This window comes from Triplophysa dalaica, chromosome 6 (assembly GCF_015846415.1).
Source record: "Triplophysa dalaica isolate WHDGS20190420 chromosome 6, ASM1584641v1, whole genome shotgun sequence".
Lineage (NCBI taxonomy): Eukaryota > Metazoa > Chordata > Actinopteri > Cypriniformes > Nemacheilidae > Triplophysa > Triplophysa dalaica.
This window is the reverse complement of record NC_079547.1, coordinates 16240926-16261275: the sequence shown is the minus strand read 5'-3', so window position 1 is coordinate 16261275 and position 20350 is coordinate 16240926. Positions and strand designations below refer to the sequence as shown.

Here is a 20350-nt window from a genome sequence, read left to right as displayed (position 1 = left end):
CTTACTCATTCTGTAAATGATGCTTCGTCAGCCCCTTCGTATTCACATTATTATTCACTCCCAAGTATTTATAGAGGATGTACATCTTTCCATGTCTACAGGTGAGAGTCTCCGCCCACCGATGCCTGTCGTCCTGTGGGATGATGTTCGTACTCGGCCTCAGCGCCTGCTGGTCTCTCAGGTGCTTCTGGAATACCGGGTCAGTGCTCACGCATCATGCATCTGATCTCACTTCGACCACTTCTAGATTACAGAATACAAGTGAGGAATAGTATTAAAATAATAGACTGATGTATGTTGGTGTGCGCAGGCAAGCCAAGCAGAGCTGGATGTCTTGCGTCCTATGCGACTGCTCGCCCTGCCTGCACCCAGTGATGATACGGAAGTTATCACTCACTGTGAGTAGCTTCACGTTTTATTAATCAGACTTGTGTATGTTTCTCTTGGATTATCACTGTAGATTTAATAAGACAAACAAACACTCTTGGAGAGCTTTAATTGCTTCATACGACTGTCTTTTCTCTTGTTTCCCGCAGTATCTCAGATTCCCAAAATTCTGCCTGATGGTGCAACAGCTCCCGTCAAAACACAAGCTCAACAGGTAGAAATCTCTTTATGAAACTTTGGATCATTCAAACTTTGAGTTGAATTAAACAATGGCTTACACATCTTTCTCTCTACTGTAACAGCTGGGTGAGTCTTCACATCGGTCACCATCCACGTGGGGGCGCCGGTTCTGGACGACATTAAATAGATGTTCGGAGTCCAGAAGCCTGAGCTGCCCCACCAGCTGGAGCATCGTGAATCTACAGACGACACGCAGACATTGTAAGTGTCGGAATTCTGCTGTTAGAATATAGCAATGCGTGAATCAATGCTATGAGGTTGTGCTTCAGCAGACAAAGTGGTTATGTGGCGTTAAATGTAAAGGTTGTGCTTGTGTTAGTGTGTAACCACTCGTGTTTGTGTTTTTACAGACAAATGGATCTATGGCAGAACACTCCCGCGGAACAAGACCAACATGAAGCTTTGATGAATACGTCAAAGCTTTTCATTGTAAATAACTGTTCATAATGTAAATAAAATAGCATAAGAATGAATTTGAGTCTGAATTTTTCTAAGCATAGACTTTTTATTGATCTGGGCTTTAAAAGCTGCTTTTGTAAACAATATAGATACAGAAAAGTATTTTATCAGCAAACACATCACTTTACTTTTTATGAATGTATGTACCATATCGAACACTTTACATTGCTCATAAAATGTTCCTGTAGCTCAGATTTGTTTGTATTGCAAAGGTCAGGAATTAGATTCTCAGGGAACACATGTTGATAGAATCTACAACTTTAATGCAACCTGAAGTCACTTTGGATAAAAGCAAACAAGAGGCAAACATGAATTTTAAGAGCCAATCTTGTGTACGTTTAGTGGGATTTTGTATGACGCCTTCAATGTTAATTGAAGAATGTAAATGTTTCGTAGGATTGTGCAGGATACAATGATACAAATGAAAACAAGAATGTTATTTGGCTTTTAAACAGCTTTATTTACAATGCATTCATACCAAGTTTGCGACCAAACAGTCAACTAAATTTTAACATACAGCATTCATGCGTCATGACATTAACTGAGAGTCTTCACAGCCGTTTCCCTGATGTCAATGACACACTAAAACCCAGAGCCTGCCTTGTTGTTCAACATCATAGAGCCCGTCATCCTATGACGTAACATCATCCATGAAAGTTGCATTCAACCTTTGACGAAGTGGTCACTACACGTACTCTGGCGAAAGTTATCCGACTCGGCTCCTCCGGACCGCAGGCGCACGTTTACAATGCGCTTTTTCCTGCGATTATCAGTCGACAATTGTATTTTTCCTCTTAGTATCTTTGGTACGCTCATACCCCCTTGTGGCTTCTCGTTTCTATCGATTTGAGCTGGCATAAAGGACGCAAAAGATGAAGTTTCGATCATAAACGGCTCTTCATCTGCGTTTTGCGCTTCAGAAAAGCAGTGACGTGACGTCATGTGAAAACGACATTCGAACGATATCATAAAAGAATCTGTCAAAATATTAAACTCGCAGACGTAAATAAGTTTATACGACACAAAATAATGCAATGGAAAAGCTGAAAATTAAATAAAAATGTATTAATAACAGTTAAGAAATACGAATCTGTAAATCCATCGTTTTGTGTAGAATTTTAAATTGGCCTAATTCGTAAAACATTAAAAATCGCTTTAAAAACTAAAAGTCTAATAGCCGGTTTCAGTAATAAAAAATCTACAAATGAATAAATTAGATGAATAATAAATGAATATAAATAATGCATTAATCATACGGTTATGTTGTAGGGCACGCGCAGCTTGGGAGAAGGCGTTCATTGAGCCTACGTCACTTCGTATTAGTTCCGCTGCTCGTTTTTTATTTTTTAGACCAGTTGGGTCTTTTATTTTAATTTGATCGTTTTAGTTTCTACTGTACGATTTTTTATTTTAGTATTGTGATTTTTGGTCACCCATAAAAAAACATTTATGTCAAAAGAATCCTCACTTTTATCGGACTCCATACAAAGCAACGCCACATTCCGGCGATGTATTAATTTGTTAATAATTCATTACTAAATCTATTTCTCATTTGTATTATTTTAAAATTATTATTAAAAAATAAATCGATTTTGTCCCATTACAAAACGACGCATGACGTTGACGTGGTCATCTGCGTATCACCTTAAACGTCGATCACTAGGCAACGAGCGCGTAGCGTACCTTCTACAAACAACAAACATTGATTTGACGAGCCGCTGGACGAGACGGAGCGATCTTCAGATTTGCATTTTCCATTTCTTGACTTTATTGATACATTCATTTCGTTAATTTATTCATTTATCAATACATTTTCATCTGAATTACTCAGTGTCATATTTTTGTCTGGTTTTAACATTTCTTGTTTTTAACGTATTCTCAGTCCGTGAGTTGTTATTTTCACAGGTCAGATGACATCGTTCATCGGAGGAAGCTCTTGTGGAGCTGGCGTACCGAGGGATCAGATCGCCTCGTTGTTCGTGGGGGACCTTCATCCAGAAGTGTCCGAGTTCGTCCTCCATCAGACGTTCAGCCCGTTCGGTCCGATCCAGTCCGTGCGGGTCTGCAGAGACAGGGTGACTCGGCGATCCCTGCGGTATGGTTATGTTAACTTTGTTAACCACGCCAATGGTAAGTTATCTCTCCGTTCTTCACCTTGACATCTTGGTAATAAACATTTGAATTTGAAATTTCAGCCTTGTGTATTTTTCTCCTCGATGTTGTTTCCTGTAAATCATCTTTCAATTAAGCTATGTGAAGTGTGCCGTACAAACAAACTTGCTACGTCTTGTCTCTTATCAACTCTGTCTTTCAGCTGAGAGCGCCATGGACAGCCTTATGTGTCAGGATCTTCTGGGCAGACCCATGCGGATCATGTTCTCCCAGCGTGATTCCACTCTGAGGACGACTGGGGTCGGGAACATCTTCATCAAGGGTCTGGCCAGCAGCATCGATGGTGCCCGCCTTCATGACAGCTTCTCAATTTTTGGGAAGATCCTGTCCTGCAAGGTAATATCTGCAGTTTGATTGTTTTCCTGTATAAGGTAGATCATGTGCTGATGTCTGAATTCATGTCGGTTGTCAAGGTGGTCTGCGATGCACATGGATCCAAAGGTTATGGATTCGTCCACTTTGCCACCTTTGAAGCGGCAGAGAAGGCCATCAAAGCGCTTGATGGCATGTTGTTGGACGACCAGCTAGTGTAAGTGGATTTCAGTTGTACTTCTTGTACTTTGTCTTGTCTAATCGAATAGTGTTGAGCTCGTTTGGTTTGTGTTTTAAAGGTCCATTGGCCACTTTAAAACCTTTCAAGAGCGTCATGTTGAGCAGCAGGTCATGGCTCAGGACAATGAGAGGCACTACCCGGTATCCAAACCCTTTGATCACCTAACGAATCTTTAGTGAATGTTGAAGCGTTCTTGTGTTACTGACTGGATCTTGTCTGTTCGACAGGGGGTGAGTCTGTACGTGTGTAACCTGCCCTATAGCTTCAGTGAGCAGCAGCTGTACAGAGCGTTTTCACCCTTTGGAAGCATCATCAGTGCCAAGGTATGACGCTCATTGTTTTATTGTGATTAGTAATTAACAATCGAAGTGAAAGACTTAAACGAGTGCTTTTCTCTGTTCAGTTGATGATGGAGGCCGGACGCAGCCGAGGCTTTGGATTCGTCAGCTTCTCCACCCTCAACGATGCGACCACCGCCGCGTCTGTCATGAACGGGCGAGTGGTTGCCGGCAGGGCGTTGCGGGTCACTCTGTCTCGTCACAATGAGCAGAAGACCCAGGCTGAGAAGCAGGACAGCAGCAGTGAATCGCTTCCTGCTGGACGGTTTACGTCTGCTGTTCCTCAAGTGAGATGAGCCACTATTACAGGTTTCTCGAGATTGAAAGGCAATAACAATTCATGTAATTAGCTGAACTTCGTTTTATGCATGTGGCAGGTTCAAAAACGCCTTGACGTTCAGCCTGAAAACCAGCTCGCGCTCCAGCCCGTCAGTCGACAGACAGCAGCGTGCGACCTCGCTCAGAGTCAGTAGCCTCTTCATATCTTACTCATTCTGTAAATGATGCTTCGTCAGCCCCTTCGTATTCACATTATTATTCACTCCCAAGTATTTATAGAGGATGTACATCTTTCCATGTCTACAGGTGAGAGTCTCCGCCCACCGATGCCTGTCGTCCTGTGGGATGATGTTCGTACTCGGCCTCAGCGCCTGCTGGTCTCTCAGGTGCTTCTGGAATACCGGGTCAGTGCTCACGCATCATGCATCTGATCTCACTTCGACCACTTCTAGATTACAGAATACAATTGAGGAATAGTATTAAAATAATAGACTGATGTATGTTGGTGTGCGCAGGCAAGCCAAGCAGAGCTGGATGTCTTGCGTCCTATGCGACTGCTCGCCCTGCCTGCACCCAGTGATGATACGGAAGTTATCACTCACTGTGAGTAGCTTCACGTTTTATTAATCAGACTTGTGTATGTTTCTCTTGGATTATCACTGTAGATTTAATAAGACAAACAAACACTCTTGGAGAGCTTTAATTGCTTCATACGACTGTCTTTTCTCTTGTTTCCCGCAGTATCTCAGATTCCCAAAATTCTGCCTGATGGTGCAACAGGTCCCGTCAAAACACAAGCTCAACAGGTAGAAATCTCTTTATGAAACTTTGGATCATTCAAACTTTGAGTTGAATTAAACAATGGCTTACACATCTTTCTCTCTACTGTAACAGCTGGGTGAGTCTTCACATCGGTCACCATCCACGTGGGGGCGCCGGTTCTGGACGACATTAAATAGATGTTCGGAGTCCAGAAGCCTGAGCTGCCCCACCAGCTGGAGCATCGTGAATCTACAGACGACACGCAGACATTGTAAGTGTCGGAATTCTGCTGTTAGAATATAGCAATGCGTGAATCAATGCTATGAGGTTGTGCTTGAGCAGACAAAGTTGTTATGTGGCGTTAAATGTAACGGTTGTGCTTGTGTTAGTGTGTAACCACTCGTGTTTGTGTTTTTACAGACAAATGGATCTATGGCAGAACACTCCCGCGGAACAAGACCAACATGAAGCTTTGATGAATACGTCAAAGCTTGTCATTGTAAATAACTGTACATAATGTAAATAAAATAGCATAAGAATGAATTTGAGTCTGAATTTTTCTAAGCATAGACTTTTTATTGATCTGGGCTTTAAAAGCTGCTTTTGTAAACAATATAGATACAGAAAAGTATTTTTATCAGCAAACACATCACTTTACTTTTTATGAATGTATGTACCATATCGAACACTTTACATTGCTCATAAAATGTTCCTGTAGCTCAGATTTGTTTGTATTGCAAAGGTCAGGAATTAGATTCTCAGGGAACACATGTTGATAGAATCTACAACTTTAATGCAACCTGAAGTCACTTTGGATAAAAAGCAAACAAGAGGCAAACATGAATTTTAAGAGCCAATCTTGTGTACGTTTAGTGGGATTTTGTATGACGCCTTGAATGTTAATTGAAGAATGTAAATGTTTCGTAGGATTGTGCAGGATACAATGATACAAATGAAAACAAGAATGTTATTTGGCTTTTAAACAGCTTTATTTACAATGCATTCATACCAAGTTTGCGACCAAACAGTCAACTAAATTTTAACATACAGCATTCATGCGTCATGACATTAACTGAGAGTCTTCACAGCCGTTTCCCTGATGTCAATGACACACTAAAACCCAGAGCCTGCCTTGTTGTTCAACATCATAGAGCCCGTCATCCTATGACGTAACATCATCCATGAAAGTTGCATTCAACCTTTGACGAAGTGGTCACTACACGTACTCTGGCGAAAGTTATCCGACTCGGCTCCTCCGGACCGCAGGCGCACGTTTACAATGCGCTTTTTCCTGCGATTATCAGTCGACAATTGTATTTTTCCTCTTAGTATCTTTGGTACGCTCATACCCCCTTGTGGCTTCTCGTTTCTATCGATTTGAGCTGGCATAAAGGACGCAAAAGATGAAGTTTCGATCATAAACGGCTCTTCATCTGCGTTTTGCGCTTCAGAAAAGCAGTGACGTGACGTCATGTGAAAACGACATTCGAACGATATCATAAAAGAATCTGTCAAAATATTAAACTCGCAGACGTAAATAAGTTTATACGACACAAAATAATGCAATGGAAAAGCTGAAAATTAAATAAAAATGTATTAATAACAGTTAAGAAATACGAATCTGTAAATCCATCGTTTTGTGTAGAATTTTAAATTGGCCTAATTCGTAAAACATTAAAAATCGCTTTAAAAACTAAAAGTCTAATAGCCGGTTTCAGTAATAAAAAATCTACAAATGAATAAATTAGATGAATAATAAATGAATATAAATAATGCATTAATCATACGGTTATGTTGTAGGGCACGCGCAGCTTGGGAGAAGGCGTTCATTGAGCCTACGTCACTTCGTATTAGTTCCGCTGCTCGTTTTTTATTTTTTAGACCAGTTGGGTCTTTTATTTTAATTTGATCGTTTTAGTTTCTACTGTACGATTTTTTATTTTAGTATTGTGATTTTTGGTCACCCATAAAAAAACATTTATGTCAAAAGAATCCTCACTTTTATCGGACTCCATACAAAGCAACGCCACATTCCGGCGATGTATTAATTTGTTAATAATTCATTACTAAATCTATTTCTCATTTGTATTATTTTAAAATTATTATTAAAAAATAAATCGATTTTTTCCCATTACAAAACGACGCATGACGTTGACGTGGTCATCTGCGTATCACCTTAAACGTCGATCACTAGGCAACGAGCGCGTAGCGTACCTTCTACAAACAACAAACATTGATTTGACGAGCCGCTGGACGAGACGGAGCGATCTTCAGATTTGCATTTTCCATTTCTTGACTTTATTGATACATTCATTTCGTTAATTTATTCATTTATCAATACATTTTCATCTGAATTACTCAGTGTCATATTTTTGTCTGGTTTTAACATTTCTTGTTTTTAACGTATTCTCAGTCCGTGAGTTGTTATTTTCACAGGTCAGATGACATCGTTCATCGGAGGAAGCTCTTGTGGAGCTGGCGTACCGAGGGATCAGATCGCCTCGTTGTTCGTGGGGGACCTTCATCCAGAAGTGTCCGAGTTCGTCCTCCATCAGACGTTCAGCCCGTTCGGTCCGATCCAGTCCGTGCGGGTCTGCAGAGACAGGGTGACTCGGCGATCCCTGCGGTATGGTTATGTTAACTTTGTTAACCACGCCAATGGTAAGTTATCTCTCCGTTCTTCACCTTGACATCTTGGTAATAAACATTTGAATTTGAAATTTCAGCCTTGTGTATTTTTCTCCTCGATGTTGTTTCCTGTAAATCATCTTTCAATTAAGCTATGTGAAGTGTGCCGTACAAACAAATTTGCTACGTCTTGTCTCTTATCAACTCTGTCTTTCAGCTGAGAGCGCCATGGACAGCCTTATGTGTCAGGATCTTCTGGGCAGACCCATGCGGATCATGTTCTCCCAGCGTGATTCCACTCTGAGGACGACTGGGGTCGGGAACATCTTCATCAAGGGTCTGGCCAGCAGCATCGATGGTGCCCGCCTTCATGACAGCTTCTCAATTTTTGGGAAGATCCTGTCCTGCAAGGTAATATCTGCAGTTTGATTGTTTTCCTGTATAAGGTAGATCATGTGCTGATGTCTGAATTCATGTCGGTTGTCAAGGTGGTCTGCGATGCACATGGATCCAAAGGTTATGGATTCGTCCACTTTGCCACCTTTGAAGCGGCAGAGAAGGCCATCAAAGCGCTTGATGGCATGTTGTTGGACGACCAGCTAGTGTAAGTGGATTTCAGTTGTACTTCTTGTACTTTGTCTTGTCTAATCGAATAGTGTTGAGCTCGTTTGGTTTGTGTTTTAAAGGTCCATTGGCCACTTTAAAACCTTTCAAGAGCGTCATGTTGAGCAGCAGGTCATGGCTCAGGACAATGAGAGGCACTACCCGGTATCCAAACCCTTTGATCACCTAACGAATCTTTAGTGAATGTTGAAGCGTTCTTGTGTTACTGACTGGATCTTGTCTGTTCGACAGGGGGTGAGTCTGTACGTGTGTAACCTGCCCTACAGCTTCAGTGAGCAGCAGCTGTACAGAGCGTTTTCACCCTTTGGAAGCATCATCAGTGCCAAGGTATGACGCTCATTGTTTTATTGTGATTAGTAATTAACAATCGAAGTGAAAGACTTAAACGAGTGCTTTTCTCTGTTCAGTTGATGATGGAGGCCGGACGCAGCCGAGGCTTTGGATTCGTCAGCTTCTCCACCCTCAACGATGCGACCACGGCCGCGTCTGTCATGAACGGGCGAGTGGTTGACGGCAGGGCGTTGCGGGTCACTCTGTCTTGTCACAATGAGCAGAAGACCCAGGCTGAGAAGCAGGACAGCAGCAGTGAATCGCTTCCTGCTGGACGGTTTACGTCTGCTGTTCCTCAAGTGAGATGAGCCACTATTACAGGTTTCTCGAGATTGAAAGGCAATAACAATTCATGTAATTAGCTGAACTTCGTTTTATGCATGTGGCAGGTTCAAAAACGCCTTGACGTTCAGCCTGAAAACCAGCTCGCGCTCCAGCCCGTCAGTCGACAGACAGCAGCGTGCGACCTCGCTCAGAGTCAGTAGCCTCTTCATATCTTACTCATTCTGTAAATGATGCTTCGTCAGCCCCTTCGTATTCACATTATTATTCACTCCCAAGTATTTATAGAGGATGTACATCTTTCCATGTCTACAGGTGAGAGTCTCCGCCCACCGATGCCTGTCGTCCTGTGGGATGATGTTCGTACTCGGCCTCAGCGCCTGCTGGTCTCTCAGGTGCTTCTGGAATACCGGGTCAGTGCTCACGCATCATGCATCTGATCTCACTTCGACCACTTCTAGATTACAGAATACAAGTGAGGAATAGTATTAAAATAATAGACTGATGTATGTTGGTGTGCGCAGGCAAGCCAAGCAGAGCTGGATGTCTTGCGTCCTATGCGACTGCTCGCCCTGCCTGCACCCAGTGATGATACGGAAGTTATCACTCACTGTGAGTAGCTTCACGTTTTATTAATCAGACTTGTGTATGTTTCTCTTGGATTATCACTGTAGATTTAATAAGACAAACAAACACTCTTGGAGAGCTTTAATTGCTTCATACGACTGTCTTTTCTCTTGTTTCCCGCAGTATCTCAGATTCCCAAAATTCTGCCTGATGGTGCAACAGCTCCCGTCAAAACACAAGCTCAACAGGTAGAAATCTCTTTATGAAACTTTGGATCATTCAAACTTTGAGTTGAATTAAACAATGGCTTACACATCTTTCTCTCTACTGTAACAGCTGGGTGAGTCTTCACATCGGTCACCATCCACGTGGGGGCGCCGGTTCTGGACGACATTAAATAGATGTTCGGAGTCCAGAAGCCTGAGCTGCCCCACCAGCTGGAGCATCGTGAATCTACAGACGACACGCAGACATTGTAAGTGTCGGAATTCTGCTGTTAGAATATAGCAATGCGTGAATCAATGCTATGAGGTTGTGCTTCAGCAGACAAAGTGGTTATGTGGCGTTAAATGTAAAGGTTGTGTTTGTGTTAGTGTGTAACCACTCGTGTTTGTGTTTTTACAGACAAATGGATCTATGGCAGAACACTCCCGCGGAACAAGACCAACATGAAGCTTTGATGAATACGTCAAAGCTTTTCATTGTAAATAACTGTTCATAATGTAAATAAAATAGCATAAGAATGAATTTGAGTCTGAATTTTTCTAAGCATAGACTTTTTATTGATCTGGGCTTTAAAAGCTGCTTTTGTAAACAATATAGATACAGAAAAGTATTTTATCAGCAAACACATCACTTTACTTTTTATGAATGTATGTACCATATCGAACACTTTACATTGCTCATAAAATGTTCCTGTAGCTCAGATTTGTTTGTATTGCAAAGGTCAGGAATTAGATTCTCAGGGAACACATGTTGATAGAATCTACAACTTTAATGCAACCTGAAGTCACTTTGGATAAAAAGCAAACAAGAGGCAAACATGAATTTTAAGAGCCAATCTTGTGTACGTTTAGTGGGATTTTGTATGACGCCTTCAATGTTAATTGAAGAATGTAAATGTTTCGTAGGATTGTGCAGGATACAATGATACAAATGAAAACAAGAATGTTATTTGGCTTTTAAACAGCTTTATTTACAATGCATTCATACCAAGTTTGCGACCAAACAGTCAACTAAATTTTAACATACAGCATTCATGCGTCATGACATTAACTGAGAGTCTTCACAGCCGTTTCCCTGATGTCAATGACACACTAAAACCCAGAGCCTGCCTTGTTGTTCAACATCATAGAGCCCGTCATCCTATGACGTAACATCATCCATGAAAGTTGCATTCAACCTTTGACGAAGTGGTCACTACACGTACTCTGGCGAAAGTTATCCGACTCGGCTCCTCCGGACCGCAGGCGCACGTTTACAATGCGCTTTTTCCTGCGATTATCAGTCGACAATTGTATTTTTCCTCTTAGTATCTTTGGTACGCTCATACCCCCTTGTGGCTTCTCGTTTCTATCGATTTGAGCTGGCATAAAGGACGCAAAAGATGAAGTTTCGATCATAAACGGCTCTTCATCTGCGTTTTGCGCTTCAGAAAAGCAGTGACGTGACGTCATGTGAAAACGACATTCGAACGATATCATAAAAGAATCTGTCAAAATATTAAACTCGCAGACGTAAATAAGTTTATACGACACAAAATAATGCAATGGAAAAGCTGAAAATTAAATAAAAATGTATTAATAACAGTTAAGAAATACGAATCTGTAAATCCATCGTTTTGTGTAGAATTTTAAATTGGCCTAATTCGTAAAACATTAAAAATCGCTTTAAAAACTAAAAGTCTAATAGCCGGTTTCAGTAATAAAAAATCTACAAATGAATAAATTAGATGAATAATAAATGAATATAAATAATGCATTAATCATACGGTTATGTTGTAGGGCACGCGCAGCTTGGGAGAAGGCGTTCATTGAGCCTACGTCACTTCGTATTAGTTCCGCTGCTCGTTTTTTATTTTTTAGACCAGTTGGGTCTTTTATTTTAATTTGATCGTTTTAGTTTCTACTGTACGATTTTTTATTTTAGTATTGTGATTTTTGGTCACCCATAAAAAAACATTTATGTCAAAAGAATCCTCACTTTTATCGGACTCCATACAAAGCAACGCCACATTCCGGCGATGTATTAATTTGTTAATAATTCATTACTAAATCTATTTCTCATTTGTATTATTTTAAATAAACGCGATTAGTATTAAAAAATAAATCGATTTTGTCCCATTACAAAAAGACGCATGACGTTGACGTGGTCATCTGCGTATCACCTTAAACGTCGATCACTAGGCAACGAGCGCGTAGCGTACCTTCTACAAACAACAAACATTGATTTGACGAGCCGCTGGACGAGACGGAGCGATCTTCAGATTTGCATTTTCCATTTCTTGACTTTATTGATACATTCATTTCGTTAATTTATTCATTTATCAATACATTTTCATCTGAATTACTCAGTGTCATAATTTTGTCTGGTTTTAACATTTCTTGTTTTTAACGTATTCTCGTCCGTGAGTTGTTATTTTCACAGGTCAGATGACATCGTTCATCGGAGGAAGCTCTTGTGGAGCTGGCGTACCGAGGGATCAGATCGCCTCGTTGTTCGTGCGGGACCTTCATCCAGAAGTGTCCGAGTTCGTCCTCCATCAGACGTTCAGCCCGTTCGGTCCGATCCAGTCCGTGCGGGTCTGCAGAGACAGGGTGACTCGGCGATCCCTGCGGTATGGTTATGTTAACTTTGTTAACCACGCCAATGGTAAGTTATCTCTCCGTTCTTCACCTTGACATCTTGGTAATAAACATTTGAATTTGAAATTTCAGCCTTGTGTATTTTTCTCCTCGATGTTGTTTCCTGTAAATCATCTTTCAATTAAGCTATGTGAAGTGTGCCGTACAAACAAACTTGCTACGTCTTGTCTCTTATCAACTCTGTCTTTCAGCTGAGAGCGCCATGGACAGCCTTATGTGTCAGGATCTTCTGGGCAGACCCATGCGGATCATGTTCTCCCAGCGTGATTCCACTCTGAGGACGACTGGGGTCGGGAACATCTTCATCAAGGGTCTGGCCAGCAGCATCGATGGTGCCCGCCTTCATGACAGCTTCTCAATTTTTGGGAAGATCCTGTCCTGCAAGGTAATATCTGCAGTTTGATTGTTTTCCTGTATAAGGTAGATCATGTGCTGATGTCTGAATTCATGTCGGTTGTCAAGGTGGTCTGCGATGCACATGGATCCAAAGGTTATGGATTCGTCCACTTTGCCACCTTTGAAGCGGCAGAGAAGGCCATCAAAGCGCTTGATGGCATGTTGTTGGACGACCAGCTAGTGTAAGTGGATTTCAGTTGTACTTCTTGTACTTTGTCTTGTCTAATCGAATAGTGTTGAGCTCGTTTGGTTTGTGTTTTAAAGGTCCATTGGCCACTTTAAAACCTTTCAAGAGCGTCATGTTGAGCAGCAGGTCATGGCTCAGGACAATGAGAGGCACTACCCGGTATCCAAACCCTTTGATCACCTAACGAATCTTTTGTGAATGTTGAAGCGTTCTTGTGTTACTGACTGGATCTTGTCTGTTCGACAGGGGGTGAGTCTGTACGTGTGTAACCTGCCCTATAGCTTCAGTGAGCAGCAGCTGTACAGAGCGTTTTCACACTTTGGAAGCATCATCAGTGCCAAGGTATGACGCTCATTGTTTTATTGTGATTAGTAATTAACAATCGAAGTGAAAGACTTAAACGAGTGCTTTTCTCTGTTCAGTTGATGATGGAGGCCGGACGCAGCCGAGGCTTTGGATTCGTCAGCTTCTCCACCCTCAACGATGCGACCACGGCCGCGTCTGTCATGAACGGGCGAGTGGTTGCCGGCAGGGCGTTGCGGGTCACTCTGTCTCGTCACAATGAGCAGAAGACCCAGGCTGAGAAGCAGGACAGCAGCAGTGAATCGCTTCCTGCTGGACGGTTTACGTCTGCTGTTCCTCAAGTGAGATGAGCCACTATTACAGGTTTCTCGAGATTGAAAGGCAATAACAATTCATGTAATTAGCTGAACTTCGTTTTATGCATGTGGCAGGTTCAAAAACGCCTTGACGTTCAGCCTGAAAACCAGCTCGCGCTCCAGCCCGTCAGTCGACAGACAGCAGCGTGCGACCTCGCTCAGAGTCAGTAGCCTCTTCATATCTTACTCATTCTGTAAATGATGCTTCGTCAGCCCCTTCGTATTCACATTATTATTCACTCCCAAGTATTTATAGAGGATGTACATCTTTCCATGTCTACAGGTGAGAGTCTCCGCCCACCGATGCCTGTCGTCCTGTGGGATGATGTTCGTACTCGGCCTCAGCGCCTGCTGGTCTCTCAGGTGCTTCTGGAATACCGGGTCAGTGCTCACGCATCATGCATCTGATCTCACTTCGACCACTTCTAGATTACAGAATACAAGTGAGGAATAGTATTAAAATAATAGACTGATGTATGTTGGTGTGCGCAGGCAAGCCAAGCAGAGCTGGATGTCTTGCGTCCTATGCGACTGCTCGCCCTGCCTGCACCCAGTGATGATACGGAAGTTATCACTCACTGTGAGTAGCTTCACGTTTTATTAATCAGACTTGTGTATGTTTCTCTTGGATTATCACTGTAGATTTAATAAGACAAACAAACAGTCTTGGAGAGCTTTAATTGCTTCATACGACTGTCTTTTCTCTTGTTTCCCGCAGTATCTCATATTCCCAAAATTCTGCCTGATGGTGCAACAGCTCCCGTCAAAACACAAGCTCAACAGGTAGAAATCTCTTTATGAAACTTTGGATCATTCAAACTTTGAGTTGAATTAAACAATGGCTTACACATCTTTCTCTCTACTGTAACAGCTGGGTGAGTCTTCACATCGGTCACCATCCACGTGGGGGCGCCGGTTCTGGACGACATTAAATAGATGTTCGGAGTCCAGAAGCCTGAGCTGCCCCACCAGCTGGAGCATCGTGAATCTACAGACGACACGCAGACATTGTAAGTGTCGGAATTCTGCTGTTAGAATATAGCAATGTGTGAATCAATGCTATGAGGTTGTGCTTCAGCAGACAAAGTGGTTATGTGGCGTTAAATGTAAAGGTTGTGCTTGTGTTAGTGTGTAACCACTCGTGTTTGTGTTTTTACAGACAAATGGATCTATGGCAGAACACTCCCGCGGAACAAGACCAACATGAAGCTTTGATGAACACGTCAAAGCTTTTCATTGTAAATAACTGTACATAATGTAAATAAAATAGCATAAGACTGAATTTGAGTCTGAATTTTTCTAAGCATAGACTTTTTATTGATCTGGGCTTTAAAAGCTGCTTTTGTTAACAATATAGATACAGAAAAGTATTTTATCAGCAAACACATCACTTTACTTTTTATGAATGTATGTACCATATCGAACACTTTACATTGCTCATAAAATGTTCCTGTAGCTCAGATTTGTTTGTATTGCAAAGGTCAGGAATTAGATTCTCAGGGAACACATGTTGATAGAATCTACAACTTTAATGCAACCTGAAGTCACTTTGGATAAAAAGCAAACAAGAGGCAAACATGAATTTTTAAGAGCCAATCTTGTGTACGTTTAGTGGGATTTTGTATGACGCCTTGAATGTTAATTGAAGAATGTAAATGTTTCGTAGGATTGTGCAGGATACAATGATACAAATGAAAACAAGAATGTTATTTGGCTTTTAAACAGCTTTATTTACAATGCATTCATACCAAGTTTGCGACCAAACAGTCAACTAAATTTTAACATACAGCATTCATGCGTCATGACATTAACTGAGAGTCTTCACAGCCGTTTCCCTGATGTCAATGACACACTAAAACCCAGAGCCTGCCTTGTTGTTCAACATCATAGAGCCCGTCATCCTATGACGTAACATCATCCATGAAAGTTGCATTCAACCTTTGACGAAGTGGTCACTACACGTACTCTGGCGAAAGTTATCCGACTCGGCTCCTCCGGACCGCAGGCGCACGTTTACAATGCGCTTTTTCCTGCGATTATCAGTCGACAATTGTATTTTTCCTCTTAGTATCTTTGGTACGCTCATACCCCCTTGTGGCTTCTCGTTTCTATCGATTTGAGCTGGCATAAAGGACGCAAAAGATGAAGTTTCGATCATAAACGGCTCTTCATCTGCGTTTTGCGCTTCAGAAAAGCAGTGACGTGACGTCATGTGAAAACGACATTCGAACGATATCATAAAAGAATCTGTCAAAATATTAAACTCGCAGACGTAAATAAGTTTATACGACACAAAATAATGCAATGGAAAAGCTGAAAATTAAATAAAAATGTATTAATAACAGTTAATCCGAATCTGTAAATCCATCGTTTTGTGTAGAATTTTAAATTGGCCTAATTCGTAAAACATTAAAAATCGCTTTAAAAACTAAAAGTCTAATAGCCGGTTTCAGTAATAAAAAATCTACAAATGAATAAATTAGATGAATAATAAATGAATATAAATAATGCATTAATCATACGGTTATGTTGTAGGGCACGCGCAGCTTGGGAGAAGGCGTTCATTGAGCCTACACTTCGTATTAGTTCCGCTGCTCGTTTTTTATTTTTTAGACCAGTTGGGTCTTTTATTTTAATTTGATCGTTTTAGTTTCTACTGTACGATTTTTTATTTTAGTATTGTGATTTTTGGTCATCCATAAAAAAACATTTATGTCAAAAGAATCCTCACTTTTATCGGACTCCCTACAAAGCAACGCCACATTCCGGCGATGTATTAATTTGTTAATAATTCATTACTAAATCTATTTCTCATTTGTATTATTTTAAAATTATTATTAAAAAATAAATCGATTTTGTCCCATTACAAAACGACGCATGACGTTGACGTGGTCATCTGCGTATCACCTTAAACGTCGATCACTAGGCAACGAGCGCGTAGCGTACCTTCTACAAACAACAAACATTGATTTGACGAGCCGCTGGACGAGACGGAGCGATCTTCAGATTTGCATTTTCCATTTCTTGACTTTATTGATACATTCATTTCGTTAATTTATTCATTTATCAATACATTTTCATCTGAATTACTCAGTGTCATATTTTTGTCTGGTTTTAACATTTCTTGTTTTTAACGTATTCTCAGTCCGTGAGTTGTTATTTTCACAGGTCAGATGACATCGTTCATCGGAGGAAGCTCTTGTGGAGCTGGCGTACCGAGGGATCAGATCGCCTCGTTGTTCGTGGGGGACCTTCATCCAGAAGTGTCCGAGTTCGTCCTCCATCAGACGTTCAGCCCGTTCGGTCCGATCCAGTCCGTGCGGGTCTGCAGAGACAGGGTGACTCGGCGATCCCTGCGGTATGGTTATGTTAACTTTGTTAACCACGCCAATGGTAAGTTATCTCTCCGTTCTTCACCTTGACATCTTGGTAATAAACATTTGAATTTGAAATTTCAGCCTTGTGTATTTTTCTCCTCGATGTTGTTTCCTGTAAATCATCTTTCAATTAAGCTATGTGAAGTGTGCCGTACAAACAAAGTTGCTACGTCTTGTCTCTTATCAACTCTGTCTTTCAGCTGAGAGCGCCATGGACAGCCTTATGTGTCAGGATCTTCTGGGCAGACCCATGCGGATCATGTTCTCCCAGCGTGATTCCACTCTGAGGACGACTGGGGTCGGGAACATCTTCATCAAGGGTCTGGCCAGCAGCATCGATGGTGCCCGCCTTCATGACAGCTTCTCAATTTTTGGGAAGATCCTGTCCTGCAAGGTAATATCTGCAGTTTGATTGTTTTCCTGTATAAGGTAGATCATGTGCTGATGTCTGAATTCATGTCGGTTGTCAAGGTGGTCTGCGATGCACATGGATCCAAAGGTTATGGATTCGTCCACTTTGCCACCTTTGAAGCGGCAGAGAAGGCCATCAAAGCGCTTGATGGCATGTTGTTGGACGACCAGCTAGTGTAAGTGGATTTCAGTTGTACTTCTTGTACTTTGTCTTGTCTAATCGAATAGTGTTGAGCTCGTTTGGTTTGTGTTTTAAAGGTCCATTGGCCACTTTAAAACCTTTCAAGAGCGTCATGTTGAGCAGCAGGTCATGGCTCAGGACAATGAGAGGCACTACCCGGTATCCAAACCCTTTGATCACCTAACGAATCTTTAGTGAATGTTGAAGCGTTCTTGTGTTACTGACTGGATCTTGTCTGTTCGACAGGGGGTGAGTCTGTACGTGTGTAACCTGCCCTACAGCTTCAGTGAGCAGCAGCTGTACAGAGCGTTTTCACCCTTTGGAAGCATCATCAGTGCCAAGGTATGACGCTCATTGTTTTATTGTGATTAGTAATTAACAATCGAAGTGAAAGACTTAAACGAGTGCTTTTCTCTGTTCAGTTGATGATGGAGGCCGGACGCAGCCGAGGCTTTGGATTCGTCAGCTTCTCCACCCTCAACGATGCGACCACCGCCGCGTCTGTCATGAACGGGCGAGTGGTTGCCGGCAGGGCGTTGCGGGTCACTCTGTCACGTCACAATGAGCAGAAGACCCAGGCTGAGAAGCAGGACAGCAGCAGTGAATCGCTTCCTGCTGGACGGTTTACGTCTGCTGTTCCTCAAGTGAGATGAGCCACTATTACAGGTTTCTCGAGATTGAAAGGCAATAACAATTCATGTAATTAGCTGAACTTCGTTTTATGCATGTGGCAGGTTCAAAAACGCCTTGACGTTCAGCCTGAAAACCAGCTCGCGCTCCAGCCCGTCAGTCGACAGACAGCAGCGTGCGACCTCGCTCAGAGTCAGTAGCCTCTTCATATCTTACTCATTCTGTAAATGATGCTTCGTCAGCCCCTTCGTATTCACATTATTATTCACTCCCAAGTATTTATAGAGGATGTACATCTTTCCATGTCTACAGGTGAGAGTCTCCGCCCACCGATGCCTGTCGTCCTGTGGGATGATGTTCGTACTCGGCCTCAGCGCCTGCTGGTCTCTCAGGTGCTTCTGGAATACCGGGTCAGTGCTCACGCATCATGCATCTGATCTCACTTCGACCACTTCTAGATTACAGAATACAATTGAGGAATAGTATTAAAATAATAGACTGATGTATGTTGGTGTGCGCAGGCAAGCCAAGCAGAGCTGGATGTCTTGCGTCCTATGCGACTGCTCGCCCTGCCTGCACCCAGTGATGATACGGAAGTTATCACTCACTGTGAGTAGCTTCACGTTTTATTAATCAGACTTGTGTATGTTTCTCTTGGATTATCACTGTAGATTTAATAAGACAAACAAACACTCTTGGAGAGCTTTAATTGCTTCATACGACTGTCTTTTCTCTTGTTTCCCGCAGTATCTCAGATTCCCAAAATTCTGCCTGATGGTGCAACAGGTCCCGTCAAAACACAAGCTCAACAGGTAGAAATCTCTTTATGAAACTTTGGATCATTCAAACTTTGAGTTGAATTAAACAATGGCTTACACATCTTTCTCTCTACTGTAACAGCTGGGTGAGTCTTCACATCGGTCACCATCCACGTGGGGGCGCCGGTTCTGGACGACATTAAATAGATGTTCGGAGTCCAGAAGCCTGAGCTGCCCCACCAGCTGGAGCATCGTGAATCTACAGACGACACGCAGACATTGTAAGTGTCGGAATTCTGCTGTTAGAATATAGCAATGCGTGAATCAATGCTATGAGGTTGTGCTTGAGCAGACAAAGTTGTTATGTGGCGTTAAATGTAACGGTTGTGCTTGTGTTAGTGTGTAACCACTCGTGTTTGTGTTTTTACAGACAAATGGATCTATGGCAGAACACTCCCGCGGAACAAGACCAACATGAAGCTTTGATGAATACGTCAAAGCTTGTCATTGTAAATAACTGTACATAATGTAAATAAAATAGCATAAGAATGAATTTGAGTCTGAATTTTTCTAAGCATAGACTTTTTATTGATCTGGGCTTTAAAAGCTGCTTTTGTAAACAATATAGATACAGAAAAGTATTTTTATCAGCAAACACATCACTTTACTTTTTATGAATGTATGTACCATATCGAACACTTTACATTGCTCATAAAATGTTCCTGTAGCTCAGATTTGTTTGTATTGCAAAGGTCAGGAATTAGATTCTCAGGGAACACATGTTGATAGAATCTACAACTTTAATGCAACCTGAAGTCACTTTGGATAAAAAGCAAACAAGAGGCAAACATGAATTTTAAGAGCCAATCTTGTGTACGTTTAGTGGGATTTTGTATGACGCCTTGAATGTTAATTGAAGAATGTAAATGTTTCGTAGGATTGTGCAGGATACAATGATACAAATGAAAACAAGAATGTTATTTGGCTTTTAAACAGCTTTATTTACAATGCATTCATACCAAGTTTGCGACCAAACAGTCAACTAAATTTTAACATACAGCATTCATGCGTCATGACATTAACTGAGAGTCTTCACAGCCGTTTCCCTGATGTCAATGACACACTAAAACCCAGAGCCTGCCTTGTTGTTCAACATCATAGAGCCCGTCATCCTATGACGTAACATCATCCATGAAAGTTGCATTCAACCTTTGACGAAGTGGTCACTACACGTACTCTGGCGAAAGTTATCCGACTCGGCTCCTC

The 20350-nt window shown here is 41.8% G+C and overlaps 2 protein-coding genes across 2 annotated transcripts; both read left to right on the top strand.

Annotated features, from left to right (window-relative positions):
• The first annotated feature begins 2763 nt into the window (after positions 1-2763).
• On the top strand, positions 2764-4622 carry LOC130424999 (embryonic polyadenylate-binding protein A-like). Its single transcript, XM_056751027.1, has 6 exons — positions 2764-3594; positions 3672-3787; positions 3870-3951; positions 4042-4134; positions 4215-4313; positions 4527-4622. The coding sequence occupies exons 1-6, from the start codon at positions 3412-3414 to the stop codon at positions 4620-4622; spliced, it is 669 nt and encodes a 222-aa protein (XP_056607005.1). The 5' UTR covers positions 2764-3411.
• Positions 4623-16664: 12042 nt separating this feature from the next.
• Positions 16665-18526, top strand: LOC130424998 (polyadenylate-binding protein 1-like). The gene is made up of 6 exons (XM_056751025.1): positions 16665-17498; positions 17576-17692; positions 17796-17855; positions 17943-18038; positions 18119-18217; positions 18431-18526. The coding sequence occupies exons 1-6, from the start codon at positions 17316-17318 to the stop codon at positions 18524-18526; spliced, it is 651 nt and encodes a 216-aa protein (XP_056607003.1). The 5' UTR covers positions 16665-17315.
• Positions 18527-20350: the final 1824 nt, after the last annotated feature.

Excerpts from the sequence above, each read along its gene's own strand:
- LOC130424999 (XM_056751027.1), top strand. The coding sequence starts at position 3,412 with ATGGACAGCCTTATGTGTCAGGATCTTCTGGGCAGACCCATGCGGATC. Across the intron at positions 3,952-4,041 it reads ACAATGAGAGGCACTACCCG|GTGAGTCTGTACGTGTGTAA; the intron begins GTATCCAAACCC and ends GTTCGACAGGGG. Across the intron at positions 4,314-4,526 it reads CTGTCATGAACGGGCGAGTG|GTTCAAAAACGCCTTGACGT; the intron begins GTTGCCGGCAGG and ends TGCATGTGGCAG.
- LOC130424998 (XM_056751025.1), top strand. The coding sequence starts at position 17,316 with ATGGACAGCCTTATGTGTCAGGATCTTCTGGGCAGACCCATGCGGATC. Across the intron at positions 17,693-17,795 it reads TGTTGGACGACCAGCTAGTG|TTTCAAGAGCGTCATGTTGA; the intron begins TAAGTGGATTTC and ends CACTTTAAAACC. Across the intron at positions 18,218-18,430 it reads CTGTCATGAACGGGCGAGTG|GTTCAAAAACGCCTTGACGT; the intron begins GTTGCCGGCAGG and ends TGCATGTGGCAG.